Genomic DNA, 19,522 nt, shown 5'->3' with positions numbered 1-19,522 from the left:
CCCCCTCTCCCCTCCCTCCCCCCCCCCTCCCCTCTCCCTTTCCTCCCCCCCCCCTCCCCTCTCCCCTCCCTCCCCCCACCTCCCCTCTCCCTTTCCTCCCCCCCCCCTCCCCTCTCCCTTTCCTCCCCCCCCCCCCCTCCCCTCACCCTTTCCTCCCCCCCCCCCTCCCTCTCCCTTTCCTCCCCCCCCCTCCCCTCTCCCTTTCCTCCCCCCCCCCCTCCCCTCTCCCTTTCCTCCCCCCCCCCCCCTCCCCTCTCCCTTTCCTCCCCCCCCCCCCCCTCTCCCCTCCCTCCCCCCCCCCCCTCCCCTCTCCCCCTCCCCTCCCTCCCTCCCCCCCCCTCCCCTCTCCCCTCCCTCCCCCCCCCCTCCCCTCTCCCTTTCCTCCCCCCCCCCTCCCCTCTCCCTTTCCTCCCCCCCCCCCCTCCCCTCTCCCTTTCCTCCCCCCCCCCCCTCCCCTCTCCTTTCCTCCCCCCCCCCCCTCCCCTCTCCCTTTCCTCCCCCCCCCCCCTCCCCTCTCCCTTTCCTCCCCCCCCCCCCTCCCCTCTCCCTTTCCTCCCCCCCCCCCTCCCCTCTCCCTTTCCTCCCCCCCCCCTCCCCTCTCCCTTTCCTCCCCCCCCCCTCCCCTCTCCCTTTCCTCCCCCCCCCCCTCCCCTCTCCCTTTCCTCCCCCCCCCCTCCCTCTCCCTTTCCTCCCCCCCCCCCTCCCTCTCCCTTTCCTCCCCCCCCCCCTCCCCTCTCCCTTTCCTCCCCCCCCCCCTCCCCTCTCCCTTTCCTCCCCCCCCCCCTCCCCTCTCCCTTTCCTCCCCCCCCCCTCTCCCTTTCCTCCCCCTCCCCTCTCCCTTTCCTCCCCCTCCCCTCTCCCTTTCCTCCCCCCTCCCCTCTCCCTTTCCTCCCCCCCCCCCCCCCTCTCCCTTTCCTCCCCCCCCCCCCTCTCCCTTTCCTCCCCCCCCCCCCTCCCCTCTCCTCCCCCCCCCCCTCCCCTCTCCCTTTCCTCCCCCCCCCCCCCCCCCTCCCCTCTCCCCTCCTCCCCCCCCCCCCTCCCCTCTCCCTTTCCTCCCCCCCCCCCCCCCCTCCCCTCTCCCCTTCCTCCCCCCCTCCCTCTCCCCTCTCCCTTTCCTCCCCCTCCCCCTCTCCCTTTCCTCCCTCTTCCCCCCAGTCGCTCTCCCTCTTCCCCCCAGTTGCTCTCTCTCTCTCCCCCCAGTCGCTCTCTCTCTCTCTCTTCCAACAACAACATGCCCTCGAAAAAGCCTCTGCACCGCCGGGCACTCCAGCTAGTCCTCAATAAAGTGCTTCACAATCAATGAATTATTTTTAAGTGTTGTTGCTTTGTAGGAAGATGGGCCAATTTGTGCACAGCAATATCACACAAGCAGCACTTGAGATGAATGACCACTTAATCTGTTTTTGGTAGCATTGGTTGAGGGAAAGATGTTTGCAGGAGAACTCCCTGCTCTTTTTCGAACAGTGACATGAGATCTTTTACATCCATCCAACTTGAACAGGCAGATCGGTTGCACATCTTAGCTAGTTCAAAATCCGGCACTTAGCAGCAGCAGCAGCACCCTCTTGGTACTGCACTTGGGAATGTCAGCTTAGATTATGTGCTCAAGTCAATTCACAAATTGTTCCTGATGATTTTACCTCCTCCTCGCCTTCGCACGCTGCCTACAGCACAGGTTCTCCATTTGGCCGCCTTACAATGTTCACCTTAAAAAAAGTGAACTGCAGTCAGCCGGTACTTTCTGGAAGCAGCGCGGCGCGCATGTCCACTGAGCAGAGCGACGGTTAGCGTTTCGAGAGACCCCTCTCGCGGCGGCCGTGAGCCGGCCGATTGTGGCGTCACGTCCGGTGGTTTGGGCTCGGCGCGAGAAGGTGTTTCTGAGGTTTTCCAAAAATCCTGCTGACAGGACCGGTCAGGGTCAGGTAATGGCATCCCGCCTTATTACCACAGGAAATATGTCGGAGCTGGCTGCGTATTGAGCAGGGTGGGGGTGTTTGTGTTATTGGTGCGGTGTTCGCTCCTTCCACGCACTCCTCCCCTTTGAGGCCGCGTCCCGGCTGTGTTTGCTGCTGCCCGCTGCCGCTGCAGGCTCGCCTGCCGACAGTCAGCTTGGAGGCAGCTGTCGTTGTGCACACCCTGAGATTCTGTTCTGATGATCCCTTATTATGTTTTTCCTCTCTATGCAGGGGTCAGTCCGGCCGAGGAAGGCCGATTAAGGCCCATCGAGCCCGAAGCTGTACAGAATTAACCATGCTGTGTTGGGGTAATACATCGTTTGGACAACTCGGGCTGGGTGGCATAGACGAGGAAATCGTTTTAGAACCGAGGACCTGCGAATTCTTCCAAAACAAAAGGATTCGCGATGTGGGATGTGGTCGCAGACATACTGTTTTTGCTCTGGACGATGGCACTGTTTATACATGTGGATGCAACGATCTGGGTCAGTTGGGACATGAAAAAGCAAGAAAGAGGCCAGGTAAGTTGCAATGTTGGGATCTCGCGTACCATTTAGGTTTTATTGACTAGTCTGTTCCAGGGAAATTGTTTTCAAAACTAATTATATATAGAAGATACAGCACAGAAACAGGCCATTCAGCCCAACCAGTCTGTGCTGGTGTTTCTACTCCACACGAGTCACCTCCCATTCCATATGCCTTATCCCAGCCTTTCAGCATATTCCCTTTTCTCTTATATACTCGTCTAGTTCCCTTTGCCTCAACCACTTCCTGTGGTAGCGAGTTCCAGCCTGCAGAAATGTATTTTAGTTTTCCAGCTATCAACTTTAATGTGCTACAAGAGTCGTAACGGAGCGTAGACATTAACAATTGAGAAGAGCTGGAAGAAAAACAGAACGTGCTAGAAATGCACTGCAGACCCATCAGTATCTGTAAAAGTGTTTCCAGCATTTTCTGTTTTTATTTCAGATTTCCAGCATCCACATGATTATTCTTTTTGCTTTATATTACTGGTAGATACAAACCATTCCAAGAACTTACTAAGAACCATAGCAAGAATACAAAATATTTTAAAATATATTGTCTCTATGATGATATATACATATGATTATTCCAGAATAGGTCTAATTAGCCACTTCACCTATATATGCAGAGCAACATAAAAAGACATCCTGCAATGTAGCATAAGAAATTGTCTATGAAAAAATGATTACTACCATGGTTAGAAATAGCATTCATATATGTGATGTCATGCTATGGCTCCAACTGATGAAGAACACTCAAAAGATGCTGTTGACATTTATCTGTGCCACCAGAAAGTTCTCTGAGAAGCCAACACTCTAAATTAGTATAGTGAGTGAAAATACAGTTGATGGGCTGCAATTAAGAGCCACTTGATGAATGGTCTGGGACCAAACATAAAGCTGATGGGGGCTGAAGGTAGGGTTAACGTTTCAAGCCAATGACCTTTTATTAGAACCTAAAATAATTAAATTGTCATGGATACGTGGATAAGGACTAGACAAGGGAGAAAAAATGGATTTGAGATAAAAAGGAAATAAGTTCCATGGGGCTGGAGCAGGCTGAAATGATAGGTCTACTGGGATAGTTCTGTTCGTGGCTCTTGGTGGGGTGGGGGAAGGTAGAAGCGAACTGTACAGAGTTGGGGGGACTGAGTTTGGAGGCTGTGTGGGGGAAATCTTTAGAGGAGATAAGGCAATGATGGTCTGTGAGATGATGGCTTGGTGTTCACTAATGGAGTCTTTATCCGAGGGTGGGGTAGGAGGAGTCGTCTGAGAGTAAGAAGCCCTTGCACCAACAACAGCGCCTCTCATGTCAGCAGGTTTGATAATGATGTCAAGGTTGGAGAACACTATGCAGTAAATGAGATGAATGATCAGTTAATCTGTTTTTGGTAGCATTGGTTGAGGGAAAGATAATGGCAGGAGAACTCCCTGCTCTTAAAACAGTGGCATGAGATCTTTTACATCTACCTGAACTAGCATATAGGGCTTCGATTTAACATCCATTTCAAAAGAAAGCACTTCTACCAATGCAGCAACACCTCTTGGTATTGCACTTGGGAGTGTCAGCCTAGATTAAATCCTCAAGCTAGTACTCATTGTTCCAATGATTTTCCTCTCCTTCATACACTCCCCGCAGCACAATCTCCCCATTTGGCCCCCACTCTACCTCGCCCTGAAAGAAAATAAACTACGAACCCCCCCGGAGTTTTCTAGAAGCAGTGCACCGCGCATGCCCATTGAGCATAGTGACAGTGTCTTGAGAGACCTCCTCACAGTGTGTGGGTATGACCTGTCAGATTGCGATGTTACTTCTAGCAATTTAGGTCTATGATCAGAAGAAGCATCTGAGCATTTCTGGAAAGCTTGAGAAGCTGTTTACAGGGTTGCCTGGTCCACGTGATAAATGGTCACGTCAGTAAATCTCATTCTAGGCAGGATCACATTATTACTAAAGGAAATATATAGGAGTTGGTTGCTGGTTGAGAGTGTGTGTAAAGTAATGTGATAGAGCTGGGCAGTGTGTGTTATTAGTGCACTGTTCATTTCTTCTGCGCCTTCCGCCTCCACCAACCACCTCAGATAGTTGAAGTTGATGTTGCGAGGCCGCGTTCCATCTTATTCCTGGCTGAGGTGGAAAAGTTGTCTTTGGTGCAACCATGAGAATGGAGTAATGCAAGTTCAGAGGCCGATGGATTTAAGTGAGGGAGGAGCTTGGAGAAACTGACTTAGCTGATGTCACCCTGGTAGTTAGAACGGGAATTCTGAAGGCAGGGGAAGACTCCTGGCCAAAAACGTGGGTGTGAAGGCAAGTGCGATGGAAGAAGAGCTCGGCGGCATGTTGAGATGGAAATTAATTGAAGTGGCGGCATAAGGGGGCACCTGACAAAAGATAATCGATCAGAAACTTTACCACTACCTACCTCTGTCCATAGATGCTGCTTGACCTGCTGAGTGTTTCTAATATTTTGTTTTTTTAGTTATTCTATTATACTTATTATCTTGCTGACCTTTCTGCTTCTGTATACTTAATCTGTCATTAAATGTGGACAGTAGTTTTAGCCTGTACAAAGTGATTCAACTGTGCAGTATATGAAGTGACAGGACATTCTACATATTCTGTATTAAGTGATTTACTGTGATTCATTACTATATTAGTTTAGACCTGAGCTATGCTAATGGAAATATAGCAGATTATGTAGCTAGTTTTCCTGTTTGCAAAAGACTGTTGAAGGAAAATGCAGTCAAGTCATGAACATGAGAAGAGATGTTGGCTAAAAGCCCAAACACAGTTGTAAGAATTTCCTGCAATATTTTTTTCCTTCAGTACTTGCATGGTCACCAGTATGTTTCAAGGTCCCAATATTCCCCTCTTTCCCCCCCCCCCACTCCCTGCAACTTTTCATCTATACATTACCACTCCCTGCAACTTTTCATCTATACATTATCCATATATTATCCACTTCGGTAGGAAAAACAGAAAGGCAGAGTATTATTTAAATGGTGATAGATTGGGAATTGTTGATGTAGAAAGGGACCTGGGTGTCCTTGTAGACCAGTCACTGAAAGCAAATATGCAGGTGCAGCAAGCAGTTAGGAAGGCAATTGGTATGTTGGTCTTCATTGCAAGAGGATTTGAGTACAGGAGCAAGGATGTCTTACTACAGTTATACAGGACCTTGGTGAGACCACACCTGGAGTACTGTGTGCAGTTTTGGTCTCCTTACCAAGAAAGGATATACTTGCCATAGAGGGAGTGCAGCGAAGGTTCACCAGACTGATTCCTGGGATGGCAGGACTGTCGTATGAGGCGAGATTGGGTCGACTAGCCTGTTTTCACTAGAGTTTAGAAGAATGAGAGGGAATCTCATTGAAACGTATACAATTCTGACAGGGCTAGACAGACTGGATGCAGGGAGGATGTTTTTCCTGGCTTGGGGGGTCTAGAACGAGGGGGTCACAGTCTCAGGATATGGGGTAGGACATTTAGGACTGAGATGAGGAGAAATTTCTTCACTCAGAGGGTGGTGAACCTGTGGAATTCTCTACCACAGAAGGCTATGGAGGCCAAGTCACTGAATATATTTAAGAAGGATATAGATAGATTTCTAGACACAAAAGACATCAAGGGGTATGGGGAGAGAGCGGGAATATGGTATTGATGGTGGAGGAGTGAATGTTTAAGCCAGTGGATGGGGTGCCGATCAAGGGGATTGGTTTATCCTGAATATTGTTGCAGCTGCACCCATCCAGGTAAGTGGAGAGTATACCATCACACTCCTGATGTGCCTTGTAGGTGATGCAGGGGCTTTGGTGAGTGGGGTGGGGGGTGAGCCATTCACCACAGAATACCCAGCTTCTTACCTGCTCTAGTAGCATTTATGTGGCTGGTCCAATTCAGTTTAGGATCAACGGTGATCTCCTAGGATGTTGGTGGGGGGGCGGGAGGGACGATGGTAATGCCATTAAATGTCATGGGGGGAGGTGGTTATGCTCTCTCGTTGGAAGGTGTCATAGCTTGTGTGGTGTGAATGTTACTTGTCGCTATCAGTCCAAGCCTAGATGTTGTTCAGGTCTTTCTGCATTCAGCCATGGACTGCTTCATTATCTGAGGAATTGGAAATGGAACTATTCATTCTGCAATCATCAGCAAACAGCCTGTTTTCTGATCTTGTGATGGAGAGAAGGTCATTATTGAATCAGTTGAAGATCGTTGGGCTTAGGACACTGCCCTGAGGAACTGCCGCAGCAAAGTCCTAGGACTAAGATAATTGGCCTCCAATGGCCAAAACCATCTTCCTTTGTGCCAGTTGGACTGGAGAATTTATCCTCTGATCCATTGACTTCAGTTTTACTTGGGATCCTTGGTGCCACACTCAGTCAAATGCTGCCTTGCGGTCAAGGGTAGTCACTCTCGCCTTGCCTCTAGAATTTAGCTCTTGCGTACGTGTCTGGAGTCGAGTGGTTCTGGAGGAACCCAAACTGAGCATCAGTGAGCAGGTTATTGATGAAAAGTGCCATTTGATGGACCTTTTTGGATTCTAAGGGAACCAAGTGATATAGGGATAGTGTGGGAAGGTAGAGTTGAAATAGAAGATCAGTCATGTTATTGAATGGTGGAGCAGGCTCGAGGGGCTAAATGGCCTACTCCTGCTCCTATTTCTTATGTTCTTGTGTCCTGTGGATAGCACAATCCATCACTTTGCTGATGATTGGGAGTAGGCTGATGCGGCAATAATTGGCCGGATTGGATTTGTTCTGCTTTTGTGGATGGGACATACCTGAGCAATTTTCCACATTGTCAGGTAGATGCCAGTATTGTAACTGTACTGGAAAAGCACTGTTCTTTACGCAGCCAGGATATTGTAAGGGTCCGTAACCCATGCTGTGTCAAGTGCACTCAGCTATGTCACAGGAAAGAATAAAAGGTCTGTGATAGTGTGGAGGGCAGGAGTGATTAATTGACAAAAGGGATGATGGTGTAAGGCAATAGGGGGTGGTAATGGGACAAGTAAAGAAACAAAAGATGGGTCCAGCGGAGGTGTAAATGGTAACAGCAGAGGGGGAGGGAAGCATGGAAAATCTGGCAGAGAAAGCTCCTGCGGCTTGGGGATGTGGCAGGGAAAGGTAGGTAGACCCCAGAGGTGCAAACCAGCCCACAGCTCCTCCACCACATGTGACTCTGGTGCAGCCATCCTGGCGCTTAGTGCTTAAGATCTGGAGTTGTTAAACTCTGTTAAGGCTGGAATGCTGTAAAGTGCCAAATAGAAAGTTGAGGTGCTGTTCCTTGAGCTTCCGTTAATCTTCATTGGAACAGTGTTGGAAGCCAAGGACAGAGAGGTTGGAGTGGGATGGAGAGTTAAAGTGACAAGTGACCGGAAACTCAGGGTCACGCTTACAGACTGAATGGAGGTGTTCAGCAAAGCGATAACCCAATCTGCGTTTGGTCTCCCCAATGTAGAGGAGGCCTCACCGTGGGCACGAATAAAGTATACTAAGTTGAAAGAAGTCTAAGTAAATCACCGTCTCACCCAGAAGGAGTTTTTGGGACCCTTTACAGTGGGCAGAGAGGAGGTGAAAGGGCAGGTGTAGCATCTCCTGTGCATTCCATTTGCAGATGACATTAATTTAGGAGGGACAGTAGGTAGTGCAGATGGGTGCAGGACGTTGCAAAAGGACATAGACAGATTAAGTGAGTGGGCAATACTGTGGCAGATGGAGTTCAATGTGAGCATGTGTGAGGTCATCCACTTTGGACCTAAGAAAGATAAATTGGAGTATTTTCCAAATGGTGAGAAACTAGGAACTGTAGAGGAGCAAGGAAATTTGGAGGCCAAGTACACAAATCATTTTTTAATGCTAGTAGGTGATATACCTATCAATTCGTCCAATGAAAAGCGACGAGTTAAGAAAGTAACTATAGGTTTTTATTGACTAAATAACAGAGCCCACCGTCGTGGGTGATCGGATCCAAGAAGGAGGAATACCAGCCAGTCGACCACCTTTATACCTGGGCAGGTAGGTGGAGCCATGGGCGGAGTCGGCAGTGGTCAGCCCAGGTATAGCAGCGTGACAAGAGGCGACCTCGTACAGTGATACAACAATGTGAACAGTGATAACTATAGGGAAACGATCTAACAGTGATAACTATAGTGTAACGATAGTGAACGGTAAAAGTGGTTTACCACAGTAGGCAGGTACAAAAAAAAAATCAAAAAGGCTAATGGAATGTTGACCTTTATCTCAAAGGGGAGGAAATTATGCTTCAATTGAATAGAACCTTGGTCAGACAACATTTTGGAGTATTGCATTCAGCTTTGGGCACAACGCCTCAGGAAGGACATATTGACCTTGGAGTGGGTGTTAGCACAGATTCACCAGAATTATACTGGGGTTTAGAGGGTTAAATTATGAGGACAGGTTGCATAAACTTGGTTTGTATTCCCTTGAGTATAGAAGATTGAGGGGGTGATCTGATGAAGGTGTTTAAATTGTTAAAAGGATTCGATGGGGTTGATACCGAGAAACTATTTCCTCTGGTAGGGGAATCAAGAACGAGGGGACATAATCTTAAAATTAGATTTAGGAGGGAAGTTGGCCTTGGGGGCCCCCTCCTATTTCTCATCTACATGCTGCCACTCGCTGACATCATCTGTAAACATAGCATCAGATTCCACATGTACGCTAATGACACTCCGCTCTACCTCACCACCACCTCTCTCAACCCCATTAATGCTTATGATTTGTCGAGCTGCTTGTCCGACATCCAACATTGGATGAGCATAAATTTCCTCTAATTGAATATTAGGAAGACTGAAGCTATTGTCTTCGGCCCTGCCACAATTTACGTTCCCTAGCCACCGATTCTGTCCCACTCCCTGGCCACTGTCTAAGGCTGAACTAGACTGTTCGCAATCTCGGCATTCTATTTGACCCTCAGATGAGCCTCCAACCACATAAACTCACTAAGACCACCCAAATCCATCTCCATAACATCGCCCGTCTACGCCCCTGACTCAGCCCGTCTGCTGCTGAAAGCCTCATCCATGCCTTTATTACCTCCAGACTCGACAACTCCATTGCTTTCCTTGCCAGCCTCCCATCTTCTACCCTCTTGAGCTCATTCAAAACTCTGCTGCCAGTATCCTAACTCGCACCAAGCCCCATTCTCTTAACAGTTAAAGGGTTGTCAGAGGAGTGGTGGGGCTGATTAGGGACCAAAATGGAGAATTATTGGTGGAGGCAGAAGGCATGGCTGAGTACTTTGCATCGGTGTTTACCAAGGAAGAGGATTTTGCCAAAGCTGTGGTGCACAATGAGGTTACTGGGATACTGGATGAGATAAAAATAAATAAAGAGGAGGTACTAGGAAGGCTGGCATAAGTCACCCAATCCGGATGGGATGCATCCTAGGTTGCTGAGGAAAATAAGGGTAGATATTGCGGAGGTGCTGGCCTTAATCTTCCAATCCACCTTCGCTGGTGCCAAATGACTGGAGGATTGCAAATGTTACAACCTTATTCAAAAAAGGGGAGCAGGATAAACGTGGCAGTTACAAGACAGTCAGTTTAACGTCGGTGGTGGAAAAGCTTTTAGAAACAATAATCCAGGAGAAAATTAACAGCCACTTGTACAAGCATGGACTAATAAAGGTGAACTAGCACGGATTTGTTAAGGGCAAATAACTTGACTGAGTTTTTTGATGAGGTAACGGAGAGGGTAGATGAGGGCAGTGCAGTTGATGTGTATATAGACTTTCAAAAGGCGTTTGATAAAGTACCACAGATTAGCTTTGTTAGCAAAATTGAAGCCCATGGGATAAAAGGGGCAGTAGCAGCATGGATACAAAATTGGTTAAGGGATAGAAAACAGAGTTGTGATGAGTGGCTGTTTTTCAGACTGGAGGGAGGTATACAGTGGCGTTCCCCAAGGTTCAGCACTAGGACCACTGCTGCTTTTGATATATATTAATGACTTGGACCTGAGGGTACAGGGCACAATTTCAAAATTTGCAGCTGACACGAAACTTGAAAGTGTAGTAAACAGTGAGGAAGATAGTGATAGACGGGCTTGTGGACTGGGCGGACACATGGCAGCTGAAATTCAACACAGTAGTGTGATGTGATACATTTGGTAGGAGCAATGTGGAAAGACCATACATACTACAGGAAACTTTTGAGTTATCTGGAGACGAACCGTCCGGCAAGCTCGAGCCACTGGCAAAATTCAGGAGCCGTTTTTTATTCTTTTCGTTTCTTTTCTTTGCTTTTTTTGAACAGTCAAGCTGTGCAAGGTCTGTAGCTAAGTAACAGCTTCAGCTAGAGACGCTACAGAGGCGCTTGCCGACTGTTTAGAGGCTGTTGCTAAGCAGCAGGGTTTGTTGATTCATACGGAGATGAAAATCTCCGTACGTTTCAACATTAGCTCTGGAGTATACGGCAGTTTGGAGGGAACGGCAGCAGCTCGGTCCCGTCGGTGCTGGATAGCACAAAGTTTCCTGTAAATGATACAATTTTAAAGGCGGTACAAGAAGAGAGAGACCTTGGGATGCTTGTGCAGAAATCTTTGAAGGTGGCAGGACAGGTTAACAAAGCAGTTAATAAAGTATATGGAATCCTGGACTTTATAAATAGAGGCATAGAGTGCAAAAGCCAGAAAGTTATGCTAAACCTATAGAAAACACTAATTCGGCCCCAGCTAGAGTATTGTGTCCAATAGGAGCTGGAGACTTTGGAGAGGGTACAGAAGAGATTTACTAAAGAAACTGGGATTGTTCTCATTTGAGCAGAGGAGCTTTGATAGAGGTGTTCAAAATCACGAAGTCTTTAGATATAGAGTAAATAAAGAGAAACTGTTTCCAGTGGCTGATGGGTCGATAATGAGAGGCATCAATTTAAGGTGATTAGCAAAAGAACCAGAGTCAACATGAGGAAAAACTTTTTTATGCAACGAGTAGTTAGGATTTGTAATGCATTGTCTGAAAGGGTGGTGGATACAGATTCAGTAGTAGCCTTCAAAAGGAAATTGGATAAATACTTGAAGGACAAAAAATTGCATGGATATGGGGAAAGAGCAAGGCTAACTGGATTGCTCTTCGAAAGAGCTGGCGCAGACTCGATGGGCTGAATGGCCTCCTCCTGTTCTGTGCTGTTGTAGGAATGTCCAGTTCCTATCCAAAGACTGAGGTCCACTCAGGCGCTCAAACAAAACGAAGTTTAATGGAAACTAACAGGTTTAAACAAGTAACTACAGGAGAACATCGAGTATAGGTCTGCTCAGTTCGGAGGCTCCACGAGGACTGCTCGGGCGGTCCCGTGGTTGACGTCATGACGTTCTTCCCGCCAGTGGGGGATCACGTGATGAACGGCGTGACGTCATCGTGTTTACCCGCGCTGTTAAAGTAATCACGCTCTGTACAAGTAAACAGTATAAATAAAGATACAGACTCAGGCTGTAGCTAACATGTTGTTAAAGGGAATTATATACAAACGATCTGAGTCCTTTAGTGGCTCCACCACACTACTATTCTGTGATTAAGCCATCACCCCAGTGCTCACTAACCTACATTGACTCCTGGTCCAGCAACGCCTCCATTCTCCTCCTTGTTTTCAAATCCCTCCATGGCCTTGCTCCTCCCTGTCTGTAACCTCTGACAGCCCTCCGAGAACTCTTCCAATTCTGGCCTCTTGTGCCTCCCTGATTTCCTTTGCCCCACCATTGGCGGCCGTGCCTTCTGATGTCTAGGCCCTAAACTCCATAATTCCCTCCCAAAAACCTCACATCTCTCTACCTTTCTCTCCTTTAAGAAGCTCCTTAAAACCTACCACTTTTACCAAGCTTTTGGTCATCTGTCCTAATATGTCCTATGTGACTCGCTGTCAAATTTTGCCTGATGCTTCTGTGAAGTGCCTCGGGATGTTTTATAACGTTAAAGGTGCTATATAAATGCAAGTTGTTGTTGAAATCAGGAGGCACTTTTTCACATAATGGATAGTAGTAATCTGGAATTCTCTTTCCCAAAAGCAGTCTGCACAGGGCGGGATTAAACGGAGTGGACTTGACCAAAGTGTTTTATTTGGGAATTTGGAAAGAGTGGGAATTTGGAGAAGAGGGGGAAGGAGTTTCTGCTTTTTGCCTACACTATTTGTAGTGCCTTGTGTTATAGGTAGATATTTAATTTCAGTACCCGTAACTTAATCTAGATCAAGTAAGTAGTCAAGAAATTACACTGTAAACTAAGTTACCTAATTACAAATTTAATTACATTTAATTAAATAAAACAAGGTCATATAGGGATGGTAGTGCAGGAATGGTGAGTTCAAATCCCACCCATTTAAATTCAGTTAATTAAATAAATCTGGAATAATTACTAGCATCAGTAATGGTAACCATGAAACTATCGGATTGTCGTAAAAACCCATCTGGTTCACTAATGTCCTTTAGGGAAGGAAATCTGCCGTCCTTACCTGGTCTGACCTATATGTGACTCCAGACCCAAGGCAATGTGGTTGACTCTTAACTGCCCTCTGAAATGGCCTAGCAAGCCACTCAGTTGTAACAAACTGCTACGAAAAACAATAAAAAGAATGAAACAGGACGGACCACTCGGCACCGGCTATGGACACGGTAATGGCACACCCAGCCCAGTTGACCCTACAAAGTCCTCCTCACCAACATCTGGGGACTTGTGCCAAAATTGGGAGAGCTGTCCCACAGACTAGTCAAGCAACAGCCTGACATAGTCATACTCACAGAATCATATCTTTCAGCCAATGTCCCAAATTCCTCCATCACCATCCCTGGGTATGTCCTGTCCCACCGGCAGGACAGACCCACCAGGGGTGGTGGCACAGTGGTATACAGTCGGGAAGGAGTAGCCCTGGGAGTCCTCAACATTGACTCCGGATCCCATGAAGTCTCGTGGCTTCAGGTCAAGCATGGGCAAGGAAACCTCCTCCTGATTACCACCTACCGCCTTCCCTCAACTGATGAATCAGTACTACTCCATGTTGAACACCATTTTGAAGAAGCACTGAGTGCAGCAAGGGCACAGAATGTGAGTGACTTCAATGTCCATCACCAAGAGTATCTCGGTAGCACCACTACTGACCGAGTCCTGAAGGACATAATTGCCAGTCTGGGCCTGCGACAGGTGGTGAGAGAACCAACACGAGGGGAAAAACCTATTTCACCTCGTCCTCCCCAATTTACCTGTCGCAGATGCATCTATCTTCACACTGAGGACACCCTCCATCATGTTGTGTGGCGCTACCACCGTGCTAAATGGGATAGATTCAGAAGAGATCTAGCAGCTCAAAACTGGGCATCCATGAGGTGCTTTGGGCCATCAGCAGCAGCAGAATTGTATTCCACCACAATCTGTAACCTCATGGCCCGGCATATCCCTCACTCTACCATTACCACCAAGCCAGGGGACCAACCCTGGTTCAATAAGGAGTGTAGAAGAGCATGCCAGGAGCAGCACCAGGCGTACCTAAAAATGAGGTGCCAACCTGGGGAAGCTGCAACACAGGACTACGTGCATGTTAAAAAGCGGAAGCAGCATGCTATAAACAGGGCTAAGCGATCCCACAATCAACGGATTAGATCAAAGCTCTGCAGTCCTGCCACATCCAGTCGTGAATGGTGGTGCACCATTAAACAATTAACAGGAGGAGGAGGCTCCAAGAATATCCCCATCCTCAATGATGGTGGAGCCCAGCACGAGTGCAAAAGACAAGGCTGAAGCGTTTGCAACCACCTTCAGCCAGAAGTGCCGAGTGGATGATCTATATCGGCCTACTCCTGAGGTCCCCACCATCACAGAAGCCAGTCTTCAGTCAATTCGATTCACTCCACGTGATATCAAGAAACGGCTGAGCGCACTGGATGCAGCAAAGGCTATGGGCCCCGACAACATCCTGGCTATCGTGCTGAAGACTTGTGCTCCAGAACTAGCTGCGCCTCTAGCCAAGCTGTTCCAGTACAGCTACAACACTAACATCTATCCGACAATGTGGAAAACTGCCCAGGTATGTCCTGTCCACAAAAAGCAGGACAAATCCAACCCGGCCCATTACTGCCCCATCAGTCTACACTCAATAATCAGCAAAGTGATGGAAGGTGTCATCGACAGTGCTATCAAGCGGCACTTACTCACCAATAACCTGCTCACGGATGCCCAGTTTGGGTTGCGCCAAGACCACTCTGCTCCCGACCTCATTACAGCCTTGGTCCAAACATAGACAAAGGAGCTGAATTCCAGAGGTGAGAGTGACTACCCTTGACATCAAGGCAGCATTTGACCGAGTGTGGCATCAAGGAGCCCCAGTTAAACTGAAGTCAATGGGAATCAGGGGTAAAATGCTCCACTGGCTGGAGTCATACCTAGCACAAAGGAAGATGGTTGTGGTGGTTGAAGGTCAATCATCACAGCCCCAGGACATCGCTGCAGGAGTTCCTCAGCAGTGTCCTAGGCCCAATCATCTTCAGCTGCTTCAACAATGACCTTCCCTCCAACATAAGGTCAGAAATGGGGATGTTCGCTGATGACTGCAGTGTTCAGCGCCATTCAGAACTCCTCAGATAATGAAGCAGTTCATGCCCGCATGCAATAAGACCTGGACGACGATGTTCAGGCTTGGGCTGATAAGTGGCAGGTAACATTCGCGCCACAGAAGTGTCAGGCAATGACTATCTCCAATAAGAGAGAGTCTAACCACCTCCTCATGACATTCAAAGTTATTACCATCGCAGAATCCCCCACCATCAACATCCTGGGGGTCACCATTGACCAGAAACCTAACTGGACCAGCCACATAAATACTGTGGCAACAAGAGCAGGCCAGAGGCTAGGTATTCTGCTGTAAGTATCTCCCCTCCTGACTCCCCAAAGCCTTTCCACCATCTACAAGGCACAAGTAAGGAGTGTGATGGAATACTCTCCACTTGCCTGGATGAGTGCAGCTCCAACAACACAAGATGCTCGACACCATCCAGGACAAAGCAACCCGCTTGATTGGCACTCCATCCACCTATTTAAATATTCACTCCCTCCACCACCGGCGTACCGTGGCTGCAGTGTGTACCATCTACAAGATGCACTACAGCAATTCGCCAAGGCTTCTTCGGCAGCACCTCCCAAACCCGCGACCTCTTCCACCTAGAAGGACAAGGGCAGCAGGCGCATGGGAACACCACCACCTCCAAGTCATGCACCATCCTGACTTAGAAGTATGTCGCTGGGTCAAAATTCTGGAACTCCCTCCCTAACAGCACTGTGGGAGTACCGTCACCACACGGACTGCAGCGGTTCAAGAAGGCGGCTCACCACCACCTTCTCAAGGCCAATAGGGATGGGCAATAAATGCTGGCCTTGTCAGCGATGCCCACATCCCATGAAGAATTAAAAAAAAAGGTGGTGTGCCGCAACTGCAGCATGTGGGAGTTTGTGGAGAGCATTGTGATCCCGGAAAATCACGTTTGCAGTAAGTGCCTGCATCTTAAGGAACTTCAGCTGAGAGTTTTTGATCTTTTGAGGTGCAGACATTGCGGGGCATCAGGGATGGGGAGAGTTACCTGGACACTTTGATCCAGGAGGCAGTCACACCCCTTAGGTTTGGTAGTGGTACAGGTTTGCTTAGTGGTCAAGGACAGGCGGGCGTGACTGCAACTCCGGCAGTTAAGGGGACCCCAGATGCAGTGCTGGAGGAGCCTCAGCCTTTTCCCTTGTCTAACAGGTATGAGGTTCTTGCTGCCTGTGTGGATGAGGGAAAAGCCTGCAGGATGGACGAGCGAGCTGACCATGGCACCAAGGTGCAAGAGGCCATTGAAGTGGGGGGAGTGAAAGGAAATGCAGTTGTGGTAGGGGACAGTATAGTCAGGAAGATCGATACTGTTCTCTGCAGCCGCGACCAAGAGTTCCGAAGGTTGTGTTGCCTGCCCGGTGCCAGGGTTGAAGACATCTCCTCACGGCTGGAGAAGAACTTAGAGTGGGAAAGGGAGGATCCAGTTGTCGTGCTCCACGTAGGAACTAATGACATAGGTAGAACTAGGAATGAGGTTCTGCTGAGAGTTTGAGGAGCTAGGATCCAAATTAAAAAGCGGAACCTCAAAGGTAATAATCTCTTGATTGTTACCTGAGCCACGCGCAAATTGGCATAGGGACAAACAGATTAGAGGTTTAAATGCGTGGCTCAAAGAGTGGTGTGGGAGGAAGGGGTTTCAGTTCATGGGGCACTGGCACCATTACTGGGGAAAGAGGGAGCTGTTCCGTTGGGACGGGCTCCACTTAAACCAGGCTGGGACCAGTGTCCTTGTGAATCGAAAAACTAGGGCAGTAGACAGGGCTTTAAACTAATGAAGGTGGGGTGGGAGGATTCCGGAAAGAGTAAATTTAAAAGCAGCAAGAGAAATGTCAAGGCTCTGGAGCAGAGTAGAGTTTTGTGTAAAAATAAGCAGAGTGGGTCAGGAAGGGACAGAGAGAGTAACAAAGGTAATAAGGCATCAGTGACGAAGGTGACAGCAGGGATAAATAGAAGTCAAAGCTAAAGGCACTATATCTGAATGCACGAAGCATTCGCCACAAAATAGATGAATTAATAGCGCAGATAGAAATTAACAGGTTTGATCTAATAGCCATAACGGAGACGTGGTTGCAAGGTGGCCACGGTTGGGAACTAAATATTCCAGGATACTTAACTTTTAGAAGAGATAGGCAAAATGGAAAATGTGGAGGGGTAACCCTGATAACAAAGGAGGGGATAAAGACAGTAGCAAGGAAGGATCTTAGCTCTGAAAACCAAGAAGTAGAATCAGTTTGGTGGAGCTAAGAAACAGTAACAGGGAAGAGTGACCATAATATGAGTTTGAAAGTGATTTAGTTAAATCCAAAACTAGGGTCTTAAATCTAAACAAAGCAAACTATGTAGGTATAAGGGGCGAGTTGGCTACGGTAGATTGGGAAACTACATTAAAGGGTAGGACGGTAGACAAGCAATGGCTAGCATTTAAAGAATTGATACATCATTTACAATTTAAGGCACAAAACCCCCACAGGAAAAGTGGTCCAACCGTGGCTAACAAGAGAAGTTAACGATAGTATTAGATCAAAGGAAGAGGCTTATAATGTTGCCAAAAAGAGTCGTAAACCTGAGGATTGGGAGGATTTTAGAATTCAGCAAAGGAGGACCAAGACGTTGATAAAGAAAGGGAAAATAGAATATGAGAGTAACTAGCGAGAGACATAAAAACAGACCTGTAAAAGCTTCCATAGGTATAAAAAGGAAGAGATTAGTGAAAGTAAATGTAGCTGAGACAGGAGAAATTATCATGGAGAATAAGGAAATGACAGAGAAATTAAACAAATACTTTATGTCTGTCTTTACGGAAGAAGACGCAAAATCTTCACGGAAATAGTGGAGAACCAAGGATCTAGCAAGAATGAGGAACAGAAAAAATTTAGTGTTAGTAAAAAAAAAAAAAAAAAAAATAGTACTGGAGATATTAATGGGACTGAAAGCCGCTAAATCCCCTGGACCTGATGACCTACATCCTAGGGTTTTGAAAGAGGTGGCTATAGAGATTGTGGATGCACTGGTTGTCATTTTCCAAAATTCCATTGATTCTGGAACTGTTCCCATGGATTCGAAGATAGCAAATGTAACCCCACTATTTAAGAAAGGAGGGAAGAGAGAAAACGAGGAACTACAGACCAGTTAGCCTGACATCAGTAGTAGGGAAAATGCTGGATCTATTATTAAGGACGTGGTAACAGGGCACTTAGAAAATAATAATACGATTGGGCAGAGTCAACATGGATTTATGAAAGGGAAATCACGTTTGACGAATCTGTTGGAGGTTTTTGAGGTTGTAACTAGCAGAATAGATAAGGGGGACCCAGTGGATGTGGTGTATTTGGATTTTCAAAAGGCATTCGATAAGGTGCCACACAAGAGATTATTAAACAAAATTAGGGCTCATGGGATTTGGGGTAATATACTAGCATGGATTGAGGATTGGTTAACGGACAGAAAACAGAGAGTAGGAATAAACGGGTCATTTTCGGGTTGGCAGGCTGTGGGGTACCGCAAGGATCAGTGCTTGGGCCTCAGCTATTCACAATCTACATCAATGATTTGGATGAGGGGATCAAATGTAATATATCCAAGTTTGCTGATGATACAAAGCTAGATGGGAATGTAAGTTGTGAGGAAGATGCAAAGAGGTTTGAAGGGGATATAGACAGACTAAGTCAGTGGGCAAGAACATGGCAAATGGAATATAATGTGGAGAAATGTGAAGTTATCCACTTTGGTAGGAAAAATAGAAAAGCAGAGTATTTTTTTAAATGGCGAGAGATTGGGAAATGTTGGTGTTCAGAGGGACCTGGGTGTCCTTGTACACGGATCACTGAAAGTTAACATGCAGGTACAGCAAGCAATTAGGAAAGCCAATGGTATGTTGGCCTTTATTACAAGAGGATTTGAGTATAAGAGTAAAGAAGTCTTACTGCAATTATATAGGGCCCTGATGAGACCACAGCTGGAGTATTGTGTACAGTTTTGGTTGTCTTACCTAAGGAAGGATATACTTACCATAGAGGGAGTGCAACAAAGGTTCTCCAGACTGGTTCCTGGGATGGGGGGAATTGTCGTATGAGGCAAGATTGGGTAGACTAGGCCTATATTCTCCAGAGTTTAGAAGAATGAGAGGTGATCTCATTGAAACAAATGAAATTCTTACAGGGCTTGACAGGGTAGATGCTGGGAAGATGTTTCCCCTGGCTGGAGAGTGTAGAACCAAGGGTCACAGTCTCAGAATAAGGAGTCAGCTATTTAGGACTGAGATGTGGGGGAAGTCGAGCTGCCCATTACCAAAATGGCCGATTCCTTCCGACGCCAGTCTGCCCGGCCATGAAAATGACACCAGGTCACCCACCTGAAAACGCCAACTCTTGTTTCTCTCTCCCTCCAGACGCTGCCTGGGTTGGGCTGGGCTCGCCGAGTGTTTCCAGCAATTTTCGCTTTTTTAGATGAAAATGGC

The 19,522-nt window shown here is 47.4% G+C and overlaps 1 protein-coding gene across 1 annotated transcript in view; it reads left to right on the top strand.

Moving 5' to 3' along the window:
• The first annotated feature begins 1,426 nt into the window (after positions 1–1,426).
• Positions 1,427–19,522, top strand: part of herc4 (HECT and RLD domain containing E3 ubiquitin protein ligase 4) — a 189,553-nt gene continuing 171,457 nt past the window's right edge. The window contains exons 1-2 of the mRNA XM_085996146.1: positions 1,427–1,922; positions 2,187–2,476. Of these exons, the coding sequence (XP_085852272.1) occupies positions 2,251–2,476 (226 nt within the window). The 5' untranslated portion in view covers positions 1,427–1,922; positions 2,187–2,250. The remainder of the gene's footprint in view (positions 1,923–2,186; positions 2,477–19,522) is intronic.

Source organism: Somniosus microcephalus, chromosome 8 (genome assembly GCF_052327205.1).
Source record: "Somniosus microcephalus isolate GS21.2 chromosome 8, FLI_Smic_1.0, whole genome shotgun sequence".
NCBI classification, from domain to species: Eukaryota; Metazoa; Chordata; class Chondrichthyes; order Squaliformes; family Somniosidae; genus Somniosus; species Somniosus microcephalus.
The sequence above is the reverse complement of the archived record's forward strand: the minus strand, read 5'-3'. Positions and strand labels throughout refer to the sequence as shown.